At 48.6% G+C, this 21,523-nt stretch overlaps 1 protein-coding gene and 1 long non-coding RNA gene across 8 annotated transcripts in view; one reads left to right on the top strand and one right to left on the bottom strand.

Annotated features, from left to right (window-relative positions):
* Itsn1 (intersectin 1) overlaps positions 1 to 21,523 on the bottom strand; it is a 219,128-nt gene that overhangs the window by 11,612 nt on the left and 185,993 nt on the right. For 6 of the 7 annotated variants that reach the window (XM_078044571.1, XM_078044572.1, XM_078044567.1 and 3 more), the window contains 9 exons: positions 20,674 to 20,780; positions 14,915 to 15,098; positions 12,458 to 12,556; positions 7,217 to 7,384; positions 3,311 to 3,523; positions 2,128 to 2,249; positions 1,074 to 1,156; positions 688 to 771; positions 109 to 282 (listed from right to left, as the gene is read on the bottom strand). In XM_078044571.1, the coding sequence (XP_077900697.1) occupies positions 109 to 282; positions 688 to 771; positions 1,074 to 1,156; positions 2,128 to 2,249; positions 3,311 to 3,523; positions 7,217 to 7,384; positions 12,458 to 12,556; positions 14,915 to 15,098; positions 20,674 to 20,780 (1,234 nt within the window). Of the gene's footprint in view, positions 1 to 108; positions 283 to 687; positions 772 to 1,073; positions 1,157 to 2,127; positions 2,250 to 3,310; positions 3,524 to 7,216; positions 7,385 to 12,457; positions 12,557 to 14,914; positions 15,099 to 20,673; positions 20,781 to 21,523 lie in introns of those variants that run through there. The other variant, XR_013437001.1, reaches the window with a different exon arrangement.
* Positions 710 to 3,579, top strand: LOC144376478 (uncharacterized). The gene is made up of 2 exons (XR_013437004.1): positions 710 to 1,077; positions 2,569 to 3,579. It is a non-coding gene; the product is annotated as an uncharacterized LOC144376478 (long non-coding RNA).

Genomic DNA, 21,523 nt, shown 5'->3' with positions numbered 1-21,523 from the left:
GGAGCGAAGCCCAGAGAGTTCCAAGGCCAAGTCCTCTGGTGAGAAAACAGGGACCCCTGCAAGACGAGGGACAGGGAGGGAGGTGCCACGGGACTGCCTTTCACTCACCGTCTGGTGAGAACTGGTCCCTCTCGAACACGGTGATGCACAGGACCTCCTGTTCCAGGTCTCTGATGAAGAACTGGCAGTTGGAATTCCACTTGGGGTTCAGCGTGTCCTGGATTGTCTTGGTGATGTGGCACTGGGAGCCCATGGTCACCTCGCAGTATGGGTTGCTCTTTCCTGGAGCAAACAAAAGCCTCTGCCAGGTGGGAACGACACCTCACTTGTCCCCTCCAGGGTCACACTTAATAAGTGCAAAATCTGGGTGAAAACTCCCCAAACTCGGTATTGTATTTAAATGGAGAGCAACTAATTAGATGGGTGGGCCTTTGAACTGCCTGCTCTCCTCAGCCTCACAATGTGTCACCTCTACTGTGACACAGCCAGATTCCCCAGAGAAGCAGAGGAATGGAAAGCATTCACACCCACAAATAAAACCTCCAGCTTTTTAACAAGTGCCATGAAAGCCAGTTCCCGAAGAAAATGTAAGCTAAGAACTATCACGTTTGATTTAAGGTCGGTTAGGGGGCGTGGGAAATTCAGGGAAACCCCCAGCACGCCAGGGGACGCTTCCTTGGTCCTTACCGTGTGACCGGCAGGGCTTCAACTCAATGCCTTCCACAACGTTCACCATCAACCTTCCAATGCCTGTTGCCCTTTGGGAACGGACTGTGACAGCAGGGGAAACACATGCTTCATTTCAGCACGGGCTGCCTGTCTATCCCCGTTGACCTTCCTGCACCCAATCCAAAGCACTTCCCCCCTCCTCTCCTTAAACTCTTGCTTCCTGGCTCCTGGCTCCTCCCTCCACCCCTCGTCTGCATCCCACCCTGTGCCCACTGCCATCCCATCTCACGCACCCCTCTACTTCTAGGCACAGCTCCAGCGCTAAGGATTCTGGGCCCAACCAAATGGCTCTCCTACTCCAGCTCTGCAGGAACCTCGGGCCCTGCCACCTGGAGATACTTTACCAAGGTACGCCTTCTCTCGCTTCTTTTTCTCAGTCTCTATGTAGAGCTCAGAAGCAGCTTTGATTTTCTGCACCCAGGCAGTCCTTGGACGGGAAAAGACAGAATGTTGCCAAACAGAACTCAGGGAAAAAAAGGCGTCGGGTCTGTTCAAATTCTGTTTCCAGGACTCTCGTTGGTTCATTTGATTTTAATGACAAAGGCTCGGAAAAGAAATGTCACAGGATGCTATTATCCCTACCATTAGTAAGAAAGTGGTGTTCTCATGGGTAAAAGACCTGCATCCGTGTCCCCAGGAAGGAAGTCTATGTTAAATGACAGACACCCTGGAGGAGGTACCGGCTCCTCTTTTTTTCCTTGTTGAAAAACATCACATATTTGCCCCACCCAGTAAGGCAGAAGTGTCTCTCCTACAAACACACCCAAGGGAAAAGCAAAAACCATTTCCCAGACTGGGAACCACTTCCCATGAAAGAGCAAGACACGCAGCAGGAAGCACTTTGGCCTGGCCTTTCTCCTTCGTGTTTTTCTGAGCCATATGCACAGTAACTTCAGCCAATTCTCCAGCTTGGCACACATGCTCTTTGGAAGTTGTTGGCCTGGTGTCAAGCTCACCCTTCAGAAAATGATCTATTTCACTTGGCTCCAGGACCAGAGCCTTCAGATAGGACTGGAAGCAAAAACCCACAGCCCAAGGATCCAAAATGAGCCCCGTGTGCCAGGGGAGGAGGATTCAGGTGTGGGCGCTCCTGCTAATCCCCAAATCACCTTCCTGTTGGTCTCTGCCACCTGGGAAACCTGGGCAAACCCAAGATGCTCCATTTTGCTAAAAGACTGCTGAAATTTCTTTAAAAAATATTCTCAAGCATAATTAGTTTCGATCCATTTTATTTTGAAAAAAAATCCATGCCATGTGACCAAATTTGAGAAGCTCTAGAAAAAAAAAAAATATTACACTCTCCCCAACTCTCACCGGAATCTATAGCGTTGCAGCTGGGGGTGTTGGGAACTGCTGACAGGTGTCCTGCACCCAGTGATAGGGAGTGTCAGGTCTTACCGTTCATTTATGCTTTCTGCTCGGAGGGTGTAGACTCGGTCGATGTGGGAAATGTGGAAGATGGGTTCATCTCCAGAAGGGTCAGTGGGTAATTTTACTAGAACCTCGTTTAGGAAAATAGGCTGTAAAGTAAGAATGCACAGGTCTTACAAGACAGCCTGGGGTCTGTGTGCTCTAGAAAATTCCTGAGCGTGTGCTTGTGCAAGAACATTCCAGGAGGCAAGACTGCAGGTATGTATTTCAGTAAACTAGACTGACCATGAGTGCATCTGTGTCCAGGAGCCTAGACAAAGGGTCTATGTGTGTGTGTGAGGGTGTGGTCCTGTAAACCAGACTAAGGATTTGTGTGTTTCCAGTAAGTTATTCTGGAACAAGGATTCTGTGTTAATATTGATTTTGATATATTGCAAGTTATGGTTATGGGTCCCTTTCATCCTGCAGGTATATCTGATTCCTTCAAGGTAAGATCTAAATGTTTGTTCTCCCACAGTGCATCCTGAACAGCACAGTCCCCGCCAACTCCATGTCTAAGTGAGTCCCCCTGAAGAGTTTCATGTGGTTTCTAAGGAAAGGTCTACAAAAATACTTCACTCTCCCCCACCCCGCCCCCCAACAAAGCTAACTGCTGCTTCTGAGAAAATTCTTCAGTAAAAACACCCTCACACAATTTAGAAAAAATGATATTCCATGGCACAGAGACACACAAACATAGCCATGCACGTGCGAGCACACCAGGTAACACAGCGTGAGGAACTCTCCACAGGTTGGCTGCCCCAGGGGGCTTTCGCTGATAAAGTGGGAGGGTCACGGATGTTTCAAGCTCCCTCGGGATTTGGGAGATTTGGCGGGGGACTCAGGGTGGCGTGAAGGTGGCAGTGGCTCTGGGACTGATGATGTTCTGTACCTCTACTCCAACCTTTTCATGCCTGCCACAACTGCGCTCTGGGGCCTGGGCTCCCTGGGGCAAGGCATGTCTCTGTCGTGTCCTGGGGACCCAGAGCAGCTGATCCATGTGTGGCCAATGGGATTGTGTGTTACTGGCAGTGCATGACCCTGAATCCTGGCTCATCCCTTTGCCTTCTCCTCCACACCACAACCCCAATCCTGCCCAAACTGGCTCCTCTGGAAACCCCTTCCTCCCCCAGCACACCAGCCCTGCTAGTGCACCCTAAACAGAACTTACTGTTTTGTACATTTTATACTGCAGGTTAGACTTGGGGCTGAAGACTTTGTCCGAGCCGGAAGACCCCAAGGGCTTGGTGATTTGGGTCAGCAGGAGGAAGTCATTGAAAAGGAAGCCGTACAGTTCCTTGTTGCTCTTGGCCTTGTACAGCTTCCCACTGTGCAGGAACTTGCGTGGCCCCAAGCAATTTGTCACTGAATTGAACACCAGTTGCTGAGAAAGGAAAACAAAATCCAAAGAAGACACAATAAAGGGAGGTCATGCTTTTATTTTTGTTTCTCTCCACCCGGAAGAATGGGATCCATCAAAATCCATGGCAGGCCCCAACAGGCTGCAGGTGGGCACAAATCAGGATGGCTATGAAGACCTTTCAGAGCCAAGAAGTCAAAGTCAAAGATATGGTTCTGGGGAGTCCAAGTGTCCAGAGGAGTCCTGGTGTAAACCTGTGGCTCTTCCCAAGCGTGTGTTTCTCCCTTTTGATTATTGGCTCCCACCCTCATGACCATCAGGGTCAGGTGCTGCACTAGAGTGGCAGAAGCCAGCTTCAACAGAAGCCCCTTTTTCTGGAAAGCAGCAGGGACTCTCCTATATAAGTCCACAAGGCAAATGCAGCTTCCCAGGCCCCTGGCATGTGGGTGACTGCAAAACTCAGGGGTGCTTAGTGACAGACACCTCAACAGACACTGTCTCATGCACATTAAATCCCAACCAACTAACTCGTTCTGAAAATGTGAAGGGGACAGCTCTCTCCCCGACACTTTCCAACCCTTAGGGACAGCTAGGAGTGTGGACATGTGGCTCTAACATCTCCCTGGGGTTGATGATCTCATGCCAGCAGGGGCAAAGGGGCAAAGGGGGCTGAGGTAGAGACAATTCCACAAAGGTCCCATTGGACAGCAAGTGGTGAGGATGAGGTAGCAGGTTCCACAGCGTGTCCCAGGCAGTGAGGGGATCCAGGCAGATGCTGGACCTTCGTGGTCTCCACCTGCCTGCACATCTGCCCTGGCCCACATCTGCCCTGGCCGTGCTCCATACAGCAGCCTTCAAGGTCAGGTTTCCAGAGCTGTGATCCCTCTAGACCTCTCTGAGGAGACTGTGTAGGGGCAATGGAGCTCCCAAAAAGCATCTCCCAGAGATGCTGGTGGCTGCCTGTTTACCTCCAATGTGGGAGAGAGATTTGGTGGTGCCTCTGTGACCAAAGAGGTTAACAAGAAGAGCAGTCGCTCTGTTCCACTCCCAGGTCTGTGGAGGAAGGATGTCCTTTAACCTCTCCCCAAAGCTCTGAGAGAAAGATTGAAGGGGATACCCCAACAGGAGCCTTCAGAGAATAATCTTCACCCCATGCACTCTTAACAGGAGCCAAGAGACCCATCTGGCCCTTCTTGCTTGCCAAGTTCAAGACACTTGGTGACAGTGAGTCTAAATGACATTGAATCCAGGGCAAATGTCCCTGGATCCAATGTCATTTAGAGAATGTCCTGCATTCACACTCCTAGTTTATGGCTCTCAGGTGGCCAGGTTAACACTGGCTCTGTGTGAACTGGGAAGAGTCTTCACATTCCTCTGACTCTGGACAAGAATGCCAGAAACAACATTCATCTGAAAACTAATCACTGGCGTGTATCCAGCTCTGGGCCACATGTGGGCCACTCTGTGGTTATGAGACAGAAAGCAGAAGCCACCCTGGTCCCTTCCTGTTACTGTGAATGCCATAAAGACAACCATAAGCTGGGTATGAAAACAAGGAAAGTCCAGTCGATGAAGGACTATAAGCTGGTTTTAAGGGGGGGATATAAGCCTCAAAAATCAGATGTCAAGAATTTATTTTATTCTCAACATCCTCAGGTGAAGACACAGGCCCCTGCACCCTCTGATGGAGACTCAGGGAGGGCCCCTTCCTAAAGTGCACTCTGCTATCTCAGCGTCTCATCAGAAGCGGTCAGGGCCTCTGTGTCCAGCATCAAAGCAACGATCCTTGAACGCTACATAGCCCTGTTGGCCAGCCCACAGCTTCCCTAAATCAGTGGGGCCCATCGTTGCTCTCCCTTCCCCTGCCACTCAAGACACCCCCTCATTCCTCACTAGAGAGAGAGCTTCATCTTCCTACGTCCAGGCACGGGTCACCTAGTCCAGCGCCTCCCTGAACACCTGCACAGCTGTCCCTCCTCATCACATGCTTGCCAGCCAGCTCTGCTCATCATTCTCCCATTTTGTTGTAAATATTAGTTTAACCCCAGCTCTCTGGAGGCCCATAGGCTCTTTGAGTGAATGGGTCACATCTTATTTTTTTATGTCCTTGGGGTTTAGAATCAAGCGATGGCCTCTCGGCAGATACTCAATAAATGTTTAATAGATGAATGAGTGAATGAGAGAGAGAGCCAATCAACCAAAGACCATCCCTAGATTCCAAAACGAGGACCGATGGCCTTCACCTTGGTTTCCACAGTGTGGCTTCCACAGCTTTGCTAACCCTCACCTGCACTGAAGATGGGCAGATGTGGGGCCGGGAAGGCACACAGTGGTGACTTACCCAGGTGCTGTCTTTGAAGCTTAGAGGAGAGAAGAACCATGGGGAGGGTGGATGATGGGGACGCTTTCTCCCTGGGCACACTGGGAAACCCTAGTGCATGGCGTATGTGTGTGCATGTATGTGTGTGTGCGTGCACATTTACACAGAGACAGAAAAAACAGGTAGAAAGGATGAATGAGAATAAAGAAAAAGTTGAGTGACAAAAAAAAAAAAAGAATTAAAGGTCAGAGAAGACACTTCCGTCTTTCCATTTCTGGAAGTATGGCGGACTAGATACTCTGGATGACTCACCAACAAAAGCTTTTTAAAAATCAACAAAAACCCTATTTTTTAAATGCATTCAGCAAAAATAAATAATAATAAAGTTAAAAATATGCAGAGGCCAAAAACCAAAATAAAATGATATCCTTGAAAGATAATCAAGCCCCAAAGTCAGGTTTAGTCCTTAGAGTCTCAGCTGAATCTGGTGAGGCTGCATCTCCATTTTAATGGCTATGTAGGGCACACAGACAGGAAGAGATGTTCCAGGACCCAGGTCAGGGATGTAACAGGAAATCTCCACAAAAAAGTCTCCATAACAAGCAAACTCAAGTGCAGAAAGCATGAGCAAGAGACCTTTTTTGCTTTTGACTTTGGTGAAATTGGAGGAAAACGTGCCTCTGGGAATTTGTGACCACCAGGAAGCTCTCACACAGGTAACCACACAATCCACACAACTAACGTGATCCCAAAACACGCTCTAAATATAATTTAGAGTGATCCTGGAGCAATCCTCTCATGACGAATGCTACTTCAGACAGCAGAGACGCCCTCAGGTGAAGTTCCCAGGAATGTTGAATTCACAGTTAAGAATCACACACTACAGGGGCTGGCGGTGTCATTTAGTGACAGAGCACTTGCTCAGCATTCCCAGCATAGCACGGCATCCCCAGTACAGCAAGAAAAGGTACTCACAATATATGCCAAAAAACGAGGTATGATTAGCAAGAGTGAACAGAAACAACAGACAAAAGAACAGGACCCATAACTTTAGGTACTGGACCCAGAACTTTAGGTATTTAGGTATTGGATTTGGAATATACAGGAATAAGTTTACAATGTGCTAAGAAAAAAAGTGAGAAGCATGAACACTTGAGCAAGGAACAAGACACAAGAAAGAAACCAGATTGAAGAAAATAAACAGAACTGTTGGCCACAGGAAATAATACTATTATAATAAAAATCTTGATAGATTAAACAGATAAGAAGCCATTGAGAGAGAATTAGGAAACTGTAGGCTGGAGGGGAGGATGGTGTATGATTTTTCTTGTCCTCCTTCTTCGTAGCTACAGAAGCTGAGTGAGGAGAGGCCCAGGTCCCGCCCCATGGGCACTTACCTCCGACAGGCCTTCACACTGCACATGGGCTTGGATCCACTCCAGCCGGTCCGAGTTCTCCTTCTCGCGCACCCCCTCATTCACCTGGGAACACAGCTCTTCGGCCTTCTCCAGGGCATGTTTCAAGTGGCTGTGGTCAGGGTGGTTTTCAGGAGTGTTCTCCAGGATCTACACAGGAAAACAGAAGACAACAGGCAACATGGGTGGGCCTGGGGTCCGTTGTCCTGGAGGACACAGTCCAGCAGAGGTAGGGCACAATCCTTTTCTAACGGTGCCCCCCTGGGCAACCACAGCTCTGAGCGCCACCAGGCAATGGCACAGAGCATGATGGCCACTGTAGCAAGTGGCCTTGAAGACCCCTCCTCTTCATGGGCTCAGTGAGGGCTAAGCTTCCCACCAAGAGGCAACCTGCCCTTGAAGTCTCAGCCCAACCCCATACCCTTGAACATCCCCAGGGCAAGCTGTGTGACCTGTCCTGCAAAACACTGTCCTCCAAAACACTGTCCTCCCAGGGTGAACTCTAAACCACACAGACAAGCTCTCAGGATTGATTTCAGGAGGCACCCAGAACCATGGAGCCAGAAGGGACCTCAGGGTCTCTCTTTGAAAACATGTACCCTATTTCACAGAGAAAGAAACTTGGCCCAGAGACTGGGACCAAAGCCAGCTTCCCAGCCAGCAGCCACTTGTAACTCTTCTCCCACCTGCTCAACTCACCTGAGGGAACTTAGGATGGAATTCCAGTGTTAGACCTGAACAGTGTCCCATGAACTCAGACTAAGGTGCAAGACTGGGCAGGGTACACTTGCAGAGGGAGGGGGTTAGCATGCAATGCTGGGCACTGGGGAACAGTGTCTGCACCCTGCATGGATATCCCATAGAGAATGGCTCTTTCCTGGGTCCATGCACAGATGTGGGCCTCCATGCATCTATGAAACCATATGCAGATGTGTGCATTGGCGCAAACGTGTGCTTTTTGAGTAGACTCTTCCAAGCTAGTGGTTTAGAGTGCCAGTTCCTGAGCTAGACTCCTGGTTAATATCCCTGCTGTGTCACACTGATCAATAACACTTTGCATTGGTTGCTTAAAGGCCCTGGTTCTCGGTTGCCTCCTATGAGAAACAGAGATGTAAATAGTGCCTCTTTTTAAAGGTTATTTGAAGGACTAAATTACCTGATATAAATGAACCACTTTAAAGTCCCTGCCCCTTAGAAAGTGCTCAATAAGCCATAGCAATTGCCATCAGATTCTCAAAGGACTTTGGGGTCCCAAAAAATAGTTACCATCTTCTGTCCTAAAACAAAGAAAGCCCCTAAGCGACTTTTGCAAGGTGCCAGGAGAATGCCAAGGGTGTACTTACCCAGGTAAGTAATTCAAATGAACATTATCCCATGCAATATATCTTCTCAAAGGTATTCTTTGGCTTAAAGTCCTAAGTAGTGCCCAAACTGAGAATACTGAATTGACATATTCTGTATCTCGTGTATCCTCCAATTAATTCCAAGCAACTACCTCATCCTCAGCACAAATCCTGACTACATATGAGAATCTCTTTGAAAAATCCTGAAGACTCATCCAACCATATCAGAATCCTTGGGGTAGAACTCTGGATTAGGCATTTCCCAGAGCTCTCAAGATGATGCTGGGATGCAGACGAGCCCAAGGATCACTATTCTAGACAGGGAGCCTGCTCGGCTAATTGTATGAACTCATTTGTTTTGTTCCAAAATGAAAACAGGTTCATCAATTTTTCTAGTTGTAAAAGTAGTATTGTACAATGTACAAAATTTAGAAAATTCAGAAAGTTACCCAGATACTAAAGGTCATTCATAGTTCCCCATCTGGAGAGAACCTCTATCTACGTATTAGTTAATGCACTACCTGGATACATATGTACGAAATTTTTTAAAAATTAAAATTGTATCATGCTACCATTTTGTACACGGCTTATAGCATATCACTTTATATCTGTTTCATATGGATCTATACTACCACTTTGAAGGATTGTAAAGTATGTCATCATAAGACAGACTCACAATATTTTCAAGTAGTTCTCCACTCAAAAAACTCTATGTTGTTTCCAATTTTTCAATATTTCTTTAACTATTTCCTTAAAATAAATTCCTAGAGGTGGATTTGATGATTTAAAGAGAAAGTGTAGGGGCTGGGGATAGAGCTCAGTTGGTAGAGTGCTTGTCTTACATACACAAGGCCCTGGGTTCAGTCCCTAGCACCACTAAAGAGAGAGAGAGAGAGAGAGAGAGAGAGGAGGTGTAGCTGGGCAAGGTGGCACCCACCTATAATCCCAGCCACTTGGAAAGCTTAGGCAGGAGGATCACAAGTTTAAGATCAGCCTGGGCAACTTAGCAAGACCTTGTCTCCAAATAACATTTTAAAACAGACTGGGGTATAACTCAGAGGTGGAGAACTTGCCTAGCATGTACAAGGGCCTGGTTTCAATTGAAAGAAAGAAAGAAAGGAAAGAAGAGTAGAGGAGAGGGGAGGGGAGGGGAGAGGACAGATTAGTCTACACATTACCATTCAAAAGGCTGTAGCCATTTACCTTCCACCAGCATCCTTGCCCACCCTGGAGACCTACAATCTTTCCAACATGTGCCCATTTGGCAAGCCCAAAACAAGGTATTTCCTGGTTTTGTTATGCATTTCCTTTATCATCTGTGACTGTGAACTTTTTGCATGCTTAATACATAAGTGTACTAAATAAACATAAGTGTTCTAAATGACAAAGCTAACATTTATATACTAGTAAATAATGATCCAGGCACTTTACAGGTGTTTACTCCATTAATTCTCACAGCACTAAGCAGACAGTACTATTAGTGTCTATTTTACACCCAAGGAGACCAAGGCCCAGAGAAGTTAAGTAACTCACCTAAGGGTGCACTGAGTTGGTACCAAGATTCGTACCCAGGCATCCTGGCTCAAAACTTGTAGCATCTCTTCACCACCATTTTACACCACACCTCAGCAGTTTCCAGGTGTGTTTTACCTCTTTTTCTACTGAAGTTTTGTTTTTAAGTTAGAAGAGTATGTGACATACAGATATCTGTTCATATTTCAGTGCCTACTTATATATAGTTAAACTTATATTTACACAGTTTATATATCTGTCATTTATCTTATCCTTTCTTTGTTCATTATATTTTCTAACAAATTTTTAAGAAAAAAATGTTTGTGCAAATAGTAGATTGACAGTCCTGTTGTGCAAGAGCAAACAATACGGGGGTATATAGAACAGGAGTGAACGCGGCCTTGCCTGTCCTCCTACAGAGGAAACCACCGCCAGGCCTGAAGACATTCCTTCAGGGTCTCGGGACGCTCTGGTACAGTCACACGCCTCATCAGGATGCCTCGGCCAACGATGGATTTCATATGGATTCTGTCCCATAACATTGTATTGCCTAATGACATCACTGCCTTAGTTTGGGTAAACACTCTGATGTGAGGATAGTGACAGATTCAACTACAACACATTTGTCAGAATGTACCCGTCTTTAAGCAACAGGTGACTGTGTTTAATAATCACATGTAAAGTCCTCCTCCCCGGCCTTCCCTTAACTGTTCTGGGGATGGACTCCAGGACCTCCCGCCTGCTGGGAAGTGCTCTGCCGCTGCACTGTATCCTCAGCCTGTCTCCCCCTTTTGCAAAATGGATCATACTGTGGGGCACCTCGATGAGGTTTTTTTCACTCAACAGCTTTTTCTGGATCTCATTCTCTGCTAATAATGTAAAACAGAAATTGTCCTCTGGCTTCTAAAATATTTTCATAGTACAGACTTATGGTTTGGACCTATTTTGCCAGAATAAAAGTTTTGCTTTAGGTTGCCATGGCTAAGGTCTGTGGTGGGTGCCGTGCTCAGAACCCCTCCACCCCAAACATCCAGCCTTAGTACTTTCACGTGGAAGGTCTCTCGTGTGCACCTGAGGCCTTGCTGCCTTCTTCAATTCTTTGAGTTCGGTCAGCTTCCAGTTCATTCTCCTAGATGCTCTGGGGGGCAGCTAGCTTGTTTCTGAAAATGACAGTTTGTGGGTTTTTCCCTTTTTTATATTTATGCCTCTCAGTTCTTTTCTTGCTTTTGTGTTTCCTCCCCATTGGTTAGATCTAGAACACCTGTTTTAAAAGGATATTTCCAACTTTGATTTGCAATTACGCACGGAGGGAAATAAAGAGAAGTACTGAACTAACTAAATAGTGACTGTGGAATTGGGAAGAAGGAAACAGTAGTTTGAAAGAAGCTTTCAAAACTATTTAACTCAGCCAAAGTGCCTGCAGTGTGTTTTGTGGGGCTGAGATAGGGCTGGACTGCGGAGACGGCGTATATGGGAGGGAGATTTGTTAAGTATGTGGAGGTTGAGCAAATATACAACCTGTTGAGAACCCTGAAAGCCAGGTATCTCATAGAGTAGGGAGTTACAAATATAGAAAGGGGAACACTGGAATAAATCCTGTGGTATTGGATTAGAGTAGGGGGTAACTGTGAATTTGTGGGTTTTAATATACATAGATAAACTAATTTGGAAATTAATATATGTATATGCAAATATCTATGTACAATTATACATACATATATTTCCCAATTCTGTCCTGAAAGGCCCAAAGACAATGTCAACCCAGCCGTGATGAGCACACCAGTGCCCAGATCTGGGTTTCTAGATATCATTCTCCGCTAAAAAGAACCAGACCTAAAACCTCTCTGCAGGAGATACACTTCTTGTGGTTGTAGAATCATAGGCTCAGAGATGCCTTTGTCTGTCCACTCATTTTACACATGGGGACACTGCATCCTCGATTTTGTTCTGTTATTATGGTACTGGCTTTCTTGAAGTGACAAGAGAAACATCAACACAGAGTATCTCATGGTGGCCTTCTGCAGATGGGTGACAGGAATCGTGTTTCCTTCTTTCCTGCTAGGAAAATCAAAGCACAGAGGCACTGAGCCCCACATTAGGAAGAGAACCAAGAACTGAGCTCTCGTGTTCTGGCTTAGAAGGTAAAAGCCACTTGGTAGCACATGTGAAGGCTGCATGTCATGAGTTCTTTTCATGCTAAACCAACTTCTTTTCTCTGAGCTACCAAGCAGATGGATCCAACGCCTTGCTGGCACATGGATTCTGCACAACCATCAGGTGTGTTGGCTGGGGAAACTGCTAAAGACCCCAGTGCTCTCCGATGCTGAGAAGGTATTCCTCGGTTTGAAAAGGTCAGACGGGTACTTACATTTTTAATGATCAGTGGGTATCTTGTTACCCGCTGCATAGGCTTCAGTATAAAACTAGACAGCGGCATCCCTTTACAGCGAGGGTCCATTGCCAATCTCTGAAATAAGAGATTTGTTTAAATGTACCTCATCAATCTGAAAAGTCCAAAGTCAGTGCCATCGACACTAATGTCAGTTAGGACTCTCCACCCATTATCTCATTTATCTGGATGATAACTGGGGAACCTGGGATTGGAAGGGCCTGACCAGTTACAATGGTCCAAGATGAGGCAGTTTCCAGAGATAGAATGGGAGACCCCCAGGTATGACCCATACCCCAGGTTAGGCCCTGCCCTCTAGATTCAGCATATAGTTCCCTGCTCAGAGAGGAGATTCTTCCAATATCTAAAACAACTTTACACAACTCCAGAGAAGAAGAAGAATCACAAGACCATACAGTCAGAACAAAAATTCTCCTCAAGATCGTGAGTTCAAAGCCAGCCTCAGCAACTTAGCGAGGCCCTAAACAACTCAGAGAGACCCTGACTCTAAATAAAATATAAAAAAGGGCCAGGGATGTTGCTTGGTGATTAAGGCCCCTGGTTCAATCCCTGGTACCAAGAAAACAAAACAAAAAACTCCCCCAAGTCCTGGAGAAGCAGAAGGGTTCAATCTCATCTAGATTTGTGCAGAGCCAGCCCGCGTCTCTGAGCAGGGAGAGACCCGGGGGCCAAGACTCAGTCTCGGGCCTGTGATTTGTCTCTGCCCCCAGCTCCCGTCCCTTTCCTTGCACCACTCTGTCAATTCTGTGAGCCTGCCTGGTGGAGGAGAGTCTTTCTGCCCCCCAAATCAGAGCTTGTCTTCCAGTCACTGGGCTATACAGTGACTTCTCTCTCCAAGACTCTGCTCTGGTTTCCACGCCGTAGACACAGGCAGCTGCTGTGACCTGCTGGACGGTCAGCATCTAGACCTGACATCCAGCCAAGGACACCTTTGTTCCCAGAACGCCTCTCAGAAGGCCAAGGCTGCCAAGCTCCTGCTGGAATGAGGCAGGAGAAATGAGGAGAGGAGGACAACAAGCCCCTCACCCTGGGCTGTGTCAGCATTTCCCTGAAGTCCAAGTGCATCCGATGATGACCTCATCCTGCCTGTGACCGGAACCGGGCCGCTCAGCATCTCTTCCCATCTCTGGTTCATGGGGTTGAATCCAGGGGCATGTATCCACCGAGCCCCATCCCAGCCTGTTTTATTTTATTTTTTAATATAGTTATCAATGGTCCTTTATTTATTTATTTATTTATTTATATTTGGTGCTGAGGATTGAACCCAGTGCCTCACACAAGCTAGGCAAGCGCTCTACTACTGAGCTACAACCCCAGGCCCCAGTTTTATTTTATATTTTTGAGTCAGAGCCTCTCTAAGTTGCTGAGGCTGGCTTTGAACCTGTGACCATCCTACCTCAGCCCCCTGAGTCACTGAGATTACAGGTGTGTGCCACCACGCCTGGCTCGGTCTACTTCTTAACCATTTCTCACCTTCGAGTGACCTCAGAATGTCTCATTTATTGGCTAGCAAATCTAAGCATTTAATGTGGAGGTTTAACACGGGGTTAGGAGAGGGAGGGAACAGGAAGTTTATGTGAGGCTATGACCAGGAAGAGGCCATACTTTTGCCTCACAGTGATGATTAACACAGAATTCTCAGGGAGGTGAGAAATGGCCTGCCCCCTCCCCCAAGTGCCTGGGATCTGAAGGTATACCAGTTGTCCTTATTGTTATCTTGCTGTTTATTAATCATAATGAACCTGATTAATGGAAATGACTGTTCTTGTCCTATTTTTCCCTTGGAGAAATGACTGGTGTGGCCAGCAGGGACCCACTCTGGTTAATGCCAAGTCTCAGGACTGCAAGCCCAGGGTGAGGACTTCTAGCAGTATTGGCACCACCTCCCCAAATGTCCCCTGAGGGACACGTGGCTCTTAGGACCCTGTCAGTCCCAAGGAGAGATCATGGAGACCCATGTTGACTCGTGTGGGTTGCTCAGAGCTTGAGCCCATCAAGAAGAGCAACTGAGAAGGAGAAGAGGCACCCACTGGGACCCCTGGCAGGTGAGCTCTGCAGGCGAAGGGCAGAGGCCAGCAAGGAACTGAGGATGCTGACATTAACAGAAGGGGAACCCGAGCCCTGCCCAGGTCCAATGAATGAGGTGAAAGACTTAAACTGCCTTCAAAGAAACACCACTGATGCTCAGGAAGCAGATCCCTGAAGATGCTCAAAGCTTCCAGGCCCAGGGCTGAGCCCACCCCCCTGGGTGACAGCCACACCTCTCTACAGCTGCAGCGAGTGCCAATCTCTGATTGCTTAGCGAGACTTCAACCCCTGCTGGCCTTCACTGGGAAGATGTTTGCAGACCCTGATGAGCCCTCCCACCCAGCGGCCCGTGATCCCCACCGTGGAGGCGTGGCCTGGCCCCCTTACTTTCACAAACTCCTTGAAGTCTGGGGCCTCGTCCGTCTTCTGCTGGATCAGGGCAGCCCCGTTGAGCTGGCAGCTGCAGAAGCGGATGTAGGGCTGCATGTGGGGCAGCTGGGCGCTCAGGATGTCCCCGATCATCTTCACAGGCATCTTCTCCCCAGACATCTTCTTGCGGACTCTCAGCGCTCTGCACGGAAACACGGGAGGTGAGCCCCCGCCTTCGCGCTGCCTGACAGCACTGCGGCACACTTCTAGGTGGTACAGAAACGGAATGTGTGTGAGGGGCACAGACCCGAGGGCCACTAAAGCATCTATTTGGGAGACAAGGAACAGAGAAAGAAATGAGTCTAGCGCTATGGAGAGGGGTCGCAGGGGCGTTTTCTTTGGCACGGTGGCTATTTGCCACCACTTTTCCTCTTGTGGTGAAATATGGAATCGTTTCCCTGATAACTTGGGCAGGACCCTGTGTGGATGTCTTGCTTCAAGGATCATCTGTGATGAAAGCCCAGGCTGGCGGGGCAGGAGCACTGAGCTGAGCCTACTTCTGGGGTCACTGCCACCCAAGGGAAGTTGCTGTCACCTGGGGATGGGGAGACATATTTTTAGACTACACAGAACATAACGAAGATGGTAAATCAATTACCACAAAAAAATAATCCCATTATGTTTGCCAAAATTAAGATTCATTATTAATCATAATGGTTTGAAGGATCTCTGCCATTCTCTGCTTTATAGCTAGTTTGAGGTTGACCAGATTAAGGGTTCTAAAGGGAAAAGTCTTTTACTATAGCAACAGGCCAATGAGCCCAAATAATCTACATCCCAAAAGCCAAGAAGAGGTGTTGGAAGGACTGGGAAGGATTTGTTCTGGGGTCCACCTGTTCAAAGCCAAGACAGCTGGCACTGTGACATCCATCCTTCCAACTAATACGTGAACTCTTAAGACAGCCTCTGGAAGATGCTGAGCTTCTATATGGCAAGGAGAGCAATGTGCAGGCCACACCACACAAGGCCATGAATGTGTTCAGCTGCCCGAGTGACCACAGGGGGACGGGTGGGGGGGTGGGTGGAACAGAATGGTGGGGTAGGGTTGTCACATGAGGCTGGGAGGATGTCCCTATGCATTCCTTTGGCCACTTCCATGGTCATATTGGAGCAGCCCTTGAGATACGGAGGGCTATATAATTCCAAGGAGGCTCTGCAGTTAACATTAGGCTTTAAAAATTGGGGATCACTTTCTTTTCTTCCTTGCACATTTTTGGGGTAAAGAAAATTTCCTAGGCCCGAGAAAACCAAGGAATGAGACTTTAGGGAAAATAAATTATAGGAGCAATCATTAATTCCACCTCCAGTGGATGTCCCCATGGGAGAGGTCAGCACTGGTTGCCGGGGTGTGAGAAGTAGCAGCTTGGCATCCTCAGGATAGCCCAAAGGACACTGCCCGTTGAGGGGCTGGTGTGGAATCTCCCTGCAGAAATGTGCTTAAGGCTGATATCACTAACAATGTGGGGGGAGAAGTGTCCCAACACCATGTTATAAAGTTGCTGTGAATAGAAGCAGGAAGCAATCCCATCATTTTCTTATGAGGAGCAGTTTTTCTACAAGGGAATGAAAGTATTTTCACCCTCTCCCTCCTTTTTGAATGGTAGGGGAGAAAAAAAGAAACTTCACAGGCACATTGTCCTTGTCTTGTGTATGCAGGGCTGTTTGCGAGGCTCTGGAGGCCCATGGGGGTTGACCGAGTTGTCCAACCAGGAGGCAGGCCTGAAATCAAGACTGGACTTCCCAAGGCCTTGCCCCTGTGGGGTTCAGTTGCCTCACAGGCTTATGAGGAGTGGAGGGTGCTCTCAGGCATGTGACAGGTCATGTGACTCTGTAGTTGTAGCCACAGTCCTCAGAGCATCTGACCTTTGATCTGCCATTTCATGAAAAAGTTTAGAGATGAGAAGTGTGAGGGGCCAAGGGAACGGATCAGCACCTCACAGAGCCCTGGGTGTTTGCAGAATGCATGAATGTGCCTAAGCCTCTGGGCTGTGCAAATGATCAAGAGCTAACACGGACTCATGCTTTCTACTGGTGGCATGTCCATGAAGGAAATATTGGGACCCCACCCACTTCCTGTCTCTTTGCTTCCCAGCTGTCTTGACCTCTCACTGTGACATACTGCCTCACAAGCCCACAAGCAACGGGGCCAGCTGACCATGGACTGGAACCTCCACACTGTGAGCCAAAGTAACCTTTCCTCTTTTTAAGCTGATTATCTCAGGTGTTCGTTGGAGTAATGCAAAACTGACTAACAATTATTAGCCACACTTCCTGTTGGGGAAACCGAGACACGTGGAAATGGAGTGGCTGGACCAAGTCACACAGTGAACACGTGACCAAGGCATCCCTGGAACCCAGGTCTGACCCCAGAGCCTGCGGTGGGGACAACTCCCTCCTCCCCTGTGGCCCCGTCTCTCCACACCACGCTCAGCCTCTGGACCTCCCTTCTCGCTTCCTTCCCCCATCTCCACACCGTCTCCTCTTGTCCACACCCAGCTCGACGTTTCCCTTCCCCCTCCTTCCTCCCATCCTGTCACAGCCACTAAGATATGATTTCAGATTTTATTGTTCTTTCATTTTCTGCTTGAACGAAATAAAGTGCTATCATTTTTTCTTAAGTTCAAAAGAAGGTGATTCAAAGACTTTAAGAAAGCCATTTTTGGGGGGAGAAGTTCTTGGACTTCTTTTTTCCCCTTTTTCTATTTTCCTTCCTTCCTTTTTTCTTTTCCTTCTATCACGGGGGCAGGAAAGAGTCTTTTTTCTTCTTCTTTTTTTAACTTGTCCCTTGCAGTGACACGTGACAGTAGAGGGTATCTGAGACACCATACATATATGGAGAATAACTTCCCCTCCTGGGGCTGTGCCTGACGTGGAGTCACTGGTCACGGATTCCTATGAACCTAGGAAAGTCTCGTCCAGTTCATTCCACTGTCTTACCTATTTCCACCCCTCCCAAGACTCTTGATTCAAAAAAAATAGGTCCAATACTGCCCCCACCCACCTTCGCTTCCCTTCTGCTGTCTCCCTGACCCCTGCCTGAGGGGCCCGGGCTCTGGATTCAAAAAGGTTCTGGCTCTTTCTGCGCTGTCCGGCTTTTTAGAGGCACATTCCTCACCAGGAAGAGGCCGACCTCTCTCTCATGTCCACTAGAGGCTTCGGTGGCAGGGGGTGCACATTTTGCAGGCGACCTCCTTTTATTTTCCTGTCCAGCTTATTAGCTATTGATCTGCTGACTCCTGTGGTTCCCCTACGTACCAGCAGCGTGCCCTGCGCCTCGGATCAGGAATGGCAGCTGAGAGGCAGCTTACTGGTGGCTTTCCAGGAATGTCACCTTAAGTCCCCTCTACCCCAATGGCCTCCCTCTTGCAGGCTGCCGGAGCCCTCCGAGCTCCCCATCATCAGGCTGCTCCGTCGCATGGAGAAATCACATCGATGCGGCCAAGCGAGTGGGCAAAACGTCCACTGTGCGACTCACCACGCAGGTGCGTACCCTAGTCCCCCCACGTTCTCTGGGTTTGAAGTAGTTCATCATAAAATGTTGGAATGAATAAAAAAATAAATAAAAAAACAGATCCCCAGAAGGCTCCTGTTAAATACAAGATTTTATCTAAAAGAAAAAAACTTAAGCCAGTGAACCCAAACTAGCTAGTCAGTCAATCAGGGGAGGGGGACAGGGAGCGGGGGCCTTGGGATGGGAGAGGGGCCAGGAGCACCCAGCTCACTCTCCCAGGATGGGCAGTGTGCCAGTTGTACACAGGACCTCCTGGCTCCTCTCAATGGCCCTGCATCCTAGACAAAATGGGGCGGTGGCTGCAGTCACACAGGGGTTAGAACACAGGATGGGCATTACTCTTCCAGGTAGTTGCTCTAAAGAAGTTAGAAGGTTCTGGAGTCCTGACATGTGACTCCTGCTTCACTGGGGGAAGTGATTGAGTGGAATCCCCAGTTTTGGGGAACTTGAGTGCCACGCATAGAACAGCCCACCTCCTGTGTGACTTTGGGAAATTCAGTCAGCCTCTCTGAGTTTTCTTTCCCTCGCTGTCACAGTACTCTCAGTCCCCACTTTGGGGCCATTAGGGAGGTCAGAGCTAACAGGCCTAGCCCCTACAGAGCTCATTTGTTTAAAACCACGTGTCTCCAGAATTTTAAGACTAGTACTTGTAGGCTCATGGTTAATTATCACCTGCCACCCAGGTGACGGCCAGGGTCAGTACTGAGTGGGACCTTTGAGAGGGGGAGCCTAGTTCAAGGTAATGAGCTCTCACAGGACCTGGGTCAGTTTCCCCCAGAACGAGGTGTTACAAAGAGCAAGACTGGCCCCTGAATCCCTCTGGCTTCCTGTCTCACTGTGTGTTCTCTCCTCGCACACTTCTGTCCCTGTGATACCTCCCACCATGAGGCCCTCCTCATTAGAGGCCAAACAGAAGGGAGCACCAGCTCTGAGATTTTCAGCTTCCAAAACTGTGAGCTAAATAAGCCTTTTTTTTAAAAAAAAAAATAAGGTTTCCAGCTTCAGGTTTTTTGTTATAGCAATAGAATACAGACTAATGAAATCCCCATTTTACATATGAGAACACCAAGGCCCAGGGACTGTAAGCAACCTGCCCAAAGACACACAGCCAGAGGCAATAGCAAGATGTGAGCACAAGTCTGAGGTCCATCCTAAACTTGGAACACTTCTACAGCATCCTTCTGGAGAAGGAAAACAGAAAGACTTTCTCTAAGCGCCTGTTTGTGCTCCAGAGCAGAGTGAGCAGACATTCTGTACCTTTATTCATGTCACCTGCCCACGCCTCCTTGCCCATCCCTTCATCCACTGCCAAACACATACCCAAGAAAGTGGGGCCCTGAGATTACTTTATGAAAACACTGCGGGGACAACATTTAGGAACTGGTGGCTTCCCGATGACCTGAATATGGAGATGGGGTATGGACACGGGCTTTGGGGTGGCTGCACTTCCCTCTCAGGCCTGCAGAGGGGGCCCTTGTTCCCAGCCGCTCTACCACAGGCCCCAGAAGTCAGGACTTAATCTGTGTTCTCCAAAGTTCTAATGAGGACCTGGTGGACACACGTTTTGGTTTTCTAGGTTTTTTGGGGGGGGGACCTTTGTGATGATCTGACCCAGTCCTTTCACTTTATAGATGAAGAAACCAAGGCTCACAGAGGAAGAGCAGCGAGACTGTATCCCAACCAGGTCCCTCGACTCCTAGCCCCACAGCTGCCTCTGCAGACTAGAATAGGACTAAAATACAAATGGCCCTAGGCCAGCTGCTCAAGGCCACCCGAGGAACTCTGGTCATGTTAGACAGGGGACCGTTGCACCCTTTTCCATGTGCAGGAGCCAACAATGTCTCAAGAGAGCATCATTACCCCTGGGAACCTGGGTCTCAGGGAGGGCCTTGGGGCTGGGGACTGTCTGGATGCAGCTGGCCAGTGGCCAGCAGTCAGAACTGGCCCAGCTCTGAACATTCTGGACCCACAGGCAAAGCAGGGCCGAGGCTGCCTTGGCGACTTACTCCCCACAATGACTATGAAGCGTTTTTCCGGAAAGCATGAGGGTGGGCACAGAGGGCGATGGCGCCTGTGAGTAGTAACAAGCAAAAAAGGCAGAGTGACACAGGGTGGCATGCATGAGGGACACACGAGGGGACCACACAGAAGTGCTAGTGTGCGGGCCGGAGGTGGCGCGGCTGGGGATTAGAGAAGAAAGGCTTACTTCAGAAGTTTGATATTACACATAATCAGCTCCTTCCAGTTAACAAAAATCATAGCAACCTCTTTTTCTGTCAGCAGCTCAGACTCCATCAGGGGTTTCTGAAAGATCTACAGGTGCAGAAAATGAAGCGGTTCAGAAAGCAGAAGGTTAGCTCAAAACTCGCACGCACGCGCGCACACGGGTCTGTCTGGAGCCAGGGAAGGGGCTGGGGTCTGCAGTCAACCGGAAGGTCCACCTTCCTGCAGAGTGCTGCAGCAGATGGAGGGGTGCCGGCCAGTCTGCGGACTTACAAAGGAGGGAGGGTGAGGTTTAGCCCCACCGGTAAGGAGCTGGGGGCCAGCACAACGGCAGGTAGGGCTGTCTCGCCTGCCCACCGCAAGGAGATGGCCCTGTGGGGAAGTGGGGCTTACGATGGCTGTGGCGCAGGCCTGCCCTTCACACTCCCGTGCAGCATCTGCTGCATCCACAGGAGCTTGGAGCATTGGGAGGGAAGCAACCTCAGGCAGTAGCTCTGCTAACAAGCAGGGCTACTTGTGGGGCCCTCAGGGACGAACCTCATTGCTCTTTCCCCAGCGTCCTGGGCTGGCCTCAGACACAGCCAGCACTTCCAGGGGGTGGTCACAAGGGGGTGACCTTGCCCTTCCCAAGTTCTGTGTGGTTAGGTAACTTGCAGCAAATCACGGCTCTCAGTACCCACTATCCACGAGGAGGTCCTTACCTACTGTCCGAGGTAGGGGGCACTTCTGAAGTTGTTTGGGGATGGGTACCTCCTGTCTTTGGAATAAACTTGCCCAGGCTGCCTGTGATCCCTGGGGACACTATTCTGAATGAATCCTTAAGCCTCTGTTGA

Source organism: Ictidomys tridecemlineatus, chromosome 3 (genome assembly GCF_052094955.1).
Source record: "Ictidomys tridecemlineatus isolate mIctTri1 chromosome 3, mIctTri1.hap1, whole genome shotgun sequence".
NCBI lineage: Eukaryota > Metazoa > Chordata > Mammalia > Rodentia > Sciuridae > Ictidomys > Ictidomys tridecemlineatus.
The sequence above is the reverse complement of the archived record's forward strand: the minus strand, read 5'-3'. Positions and strand labels throughout refer to the sequence as shown.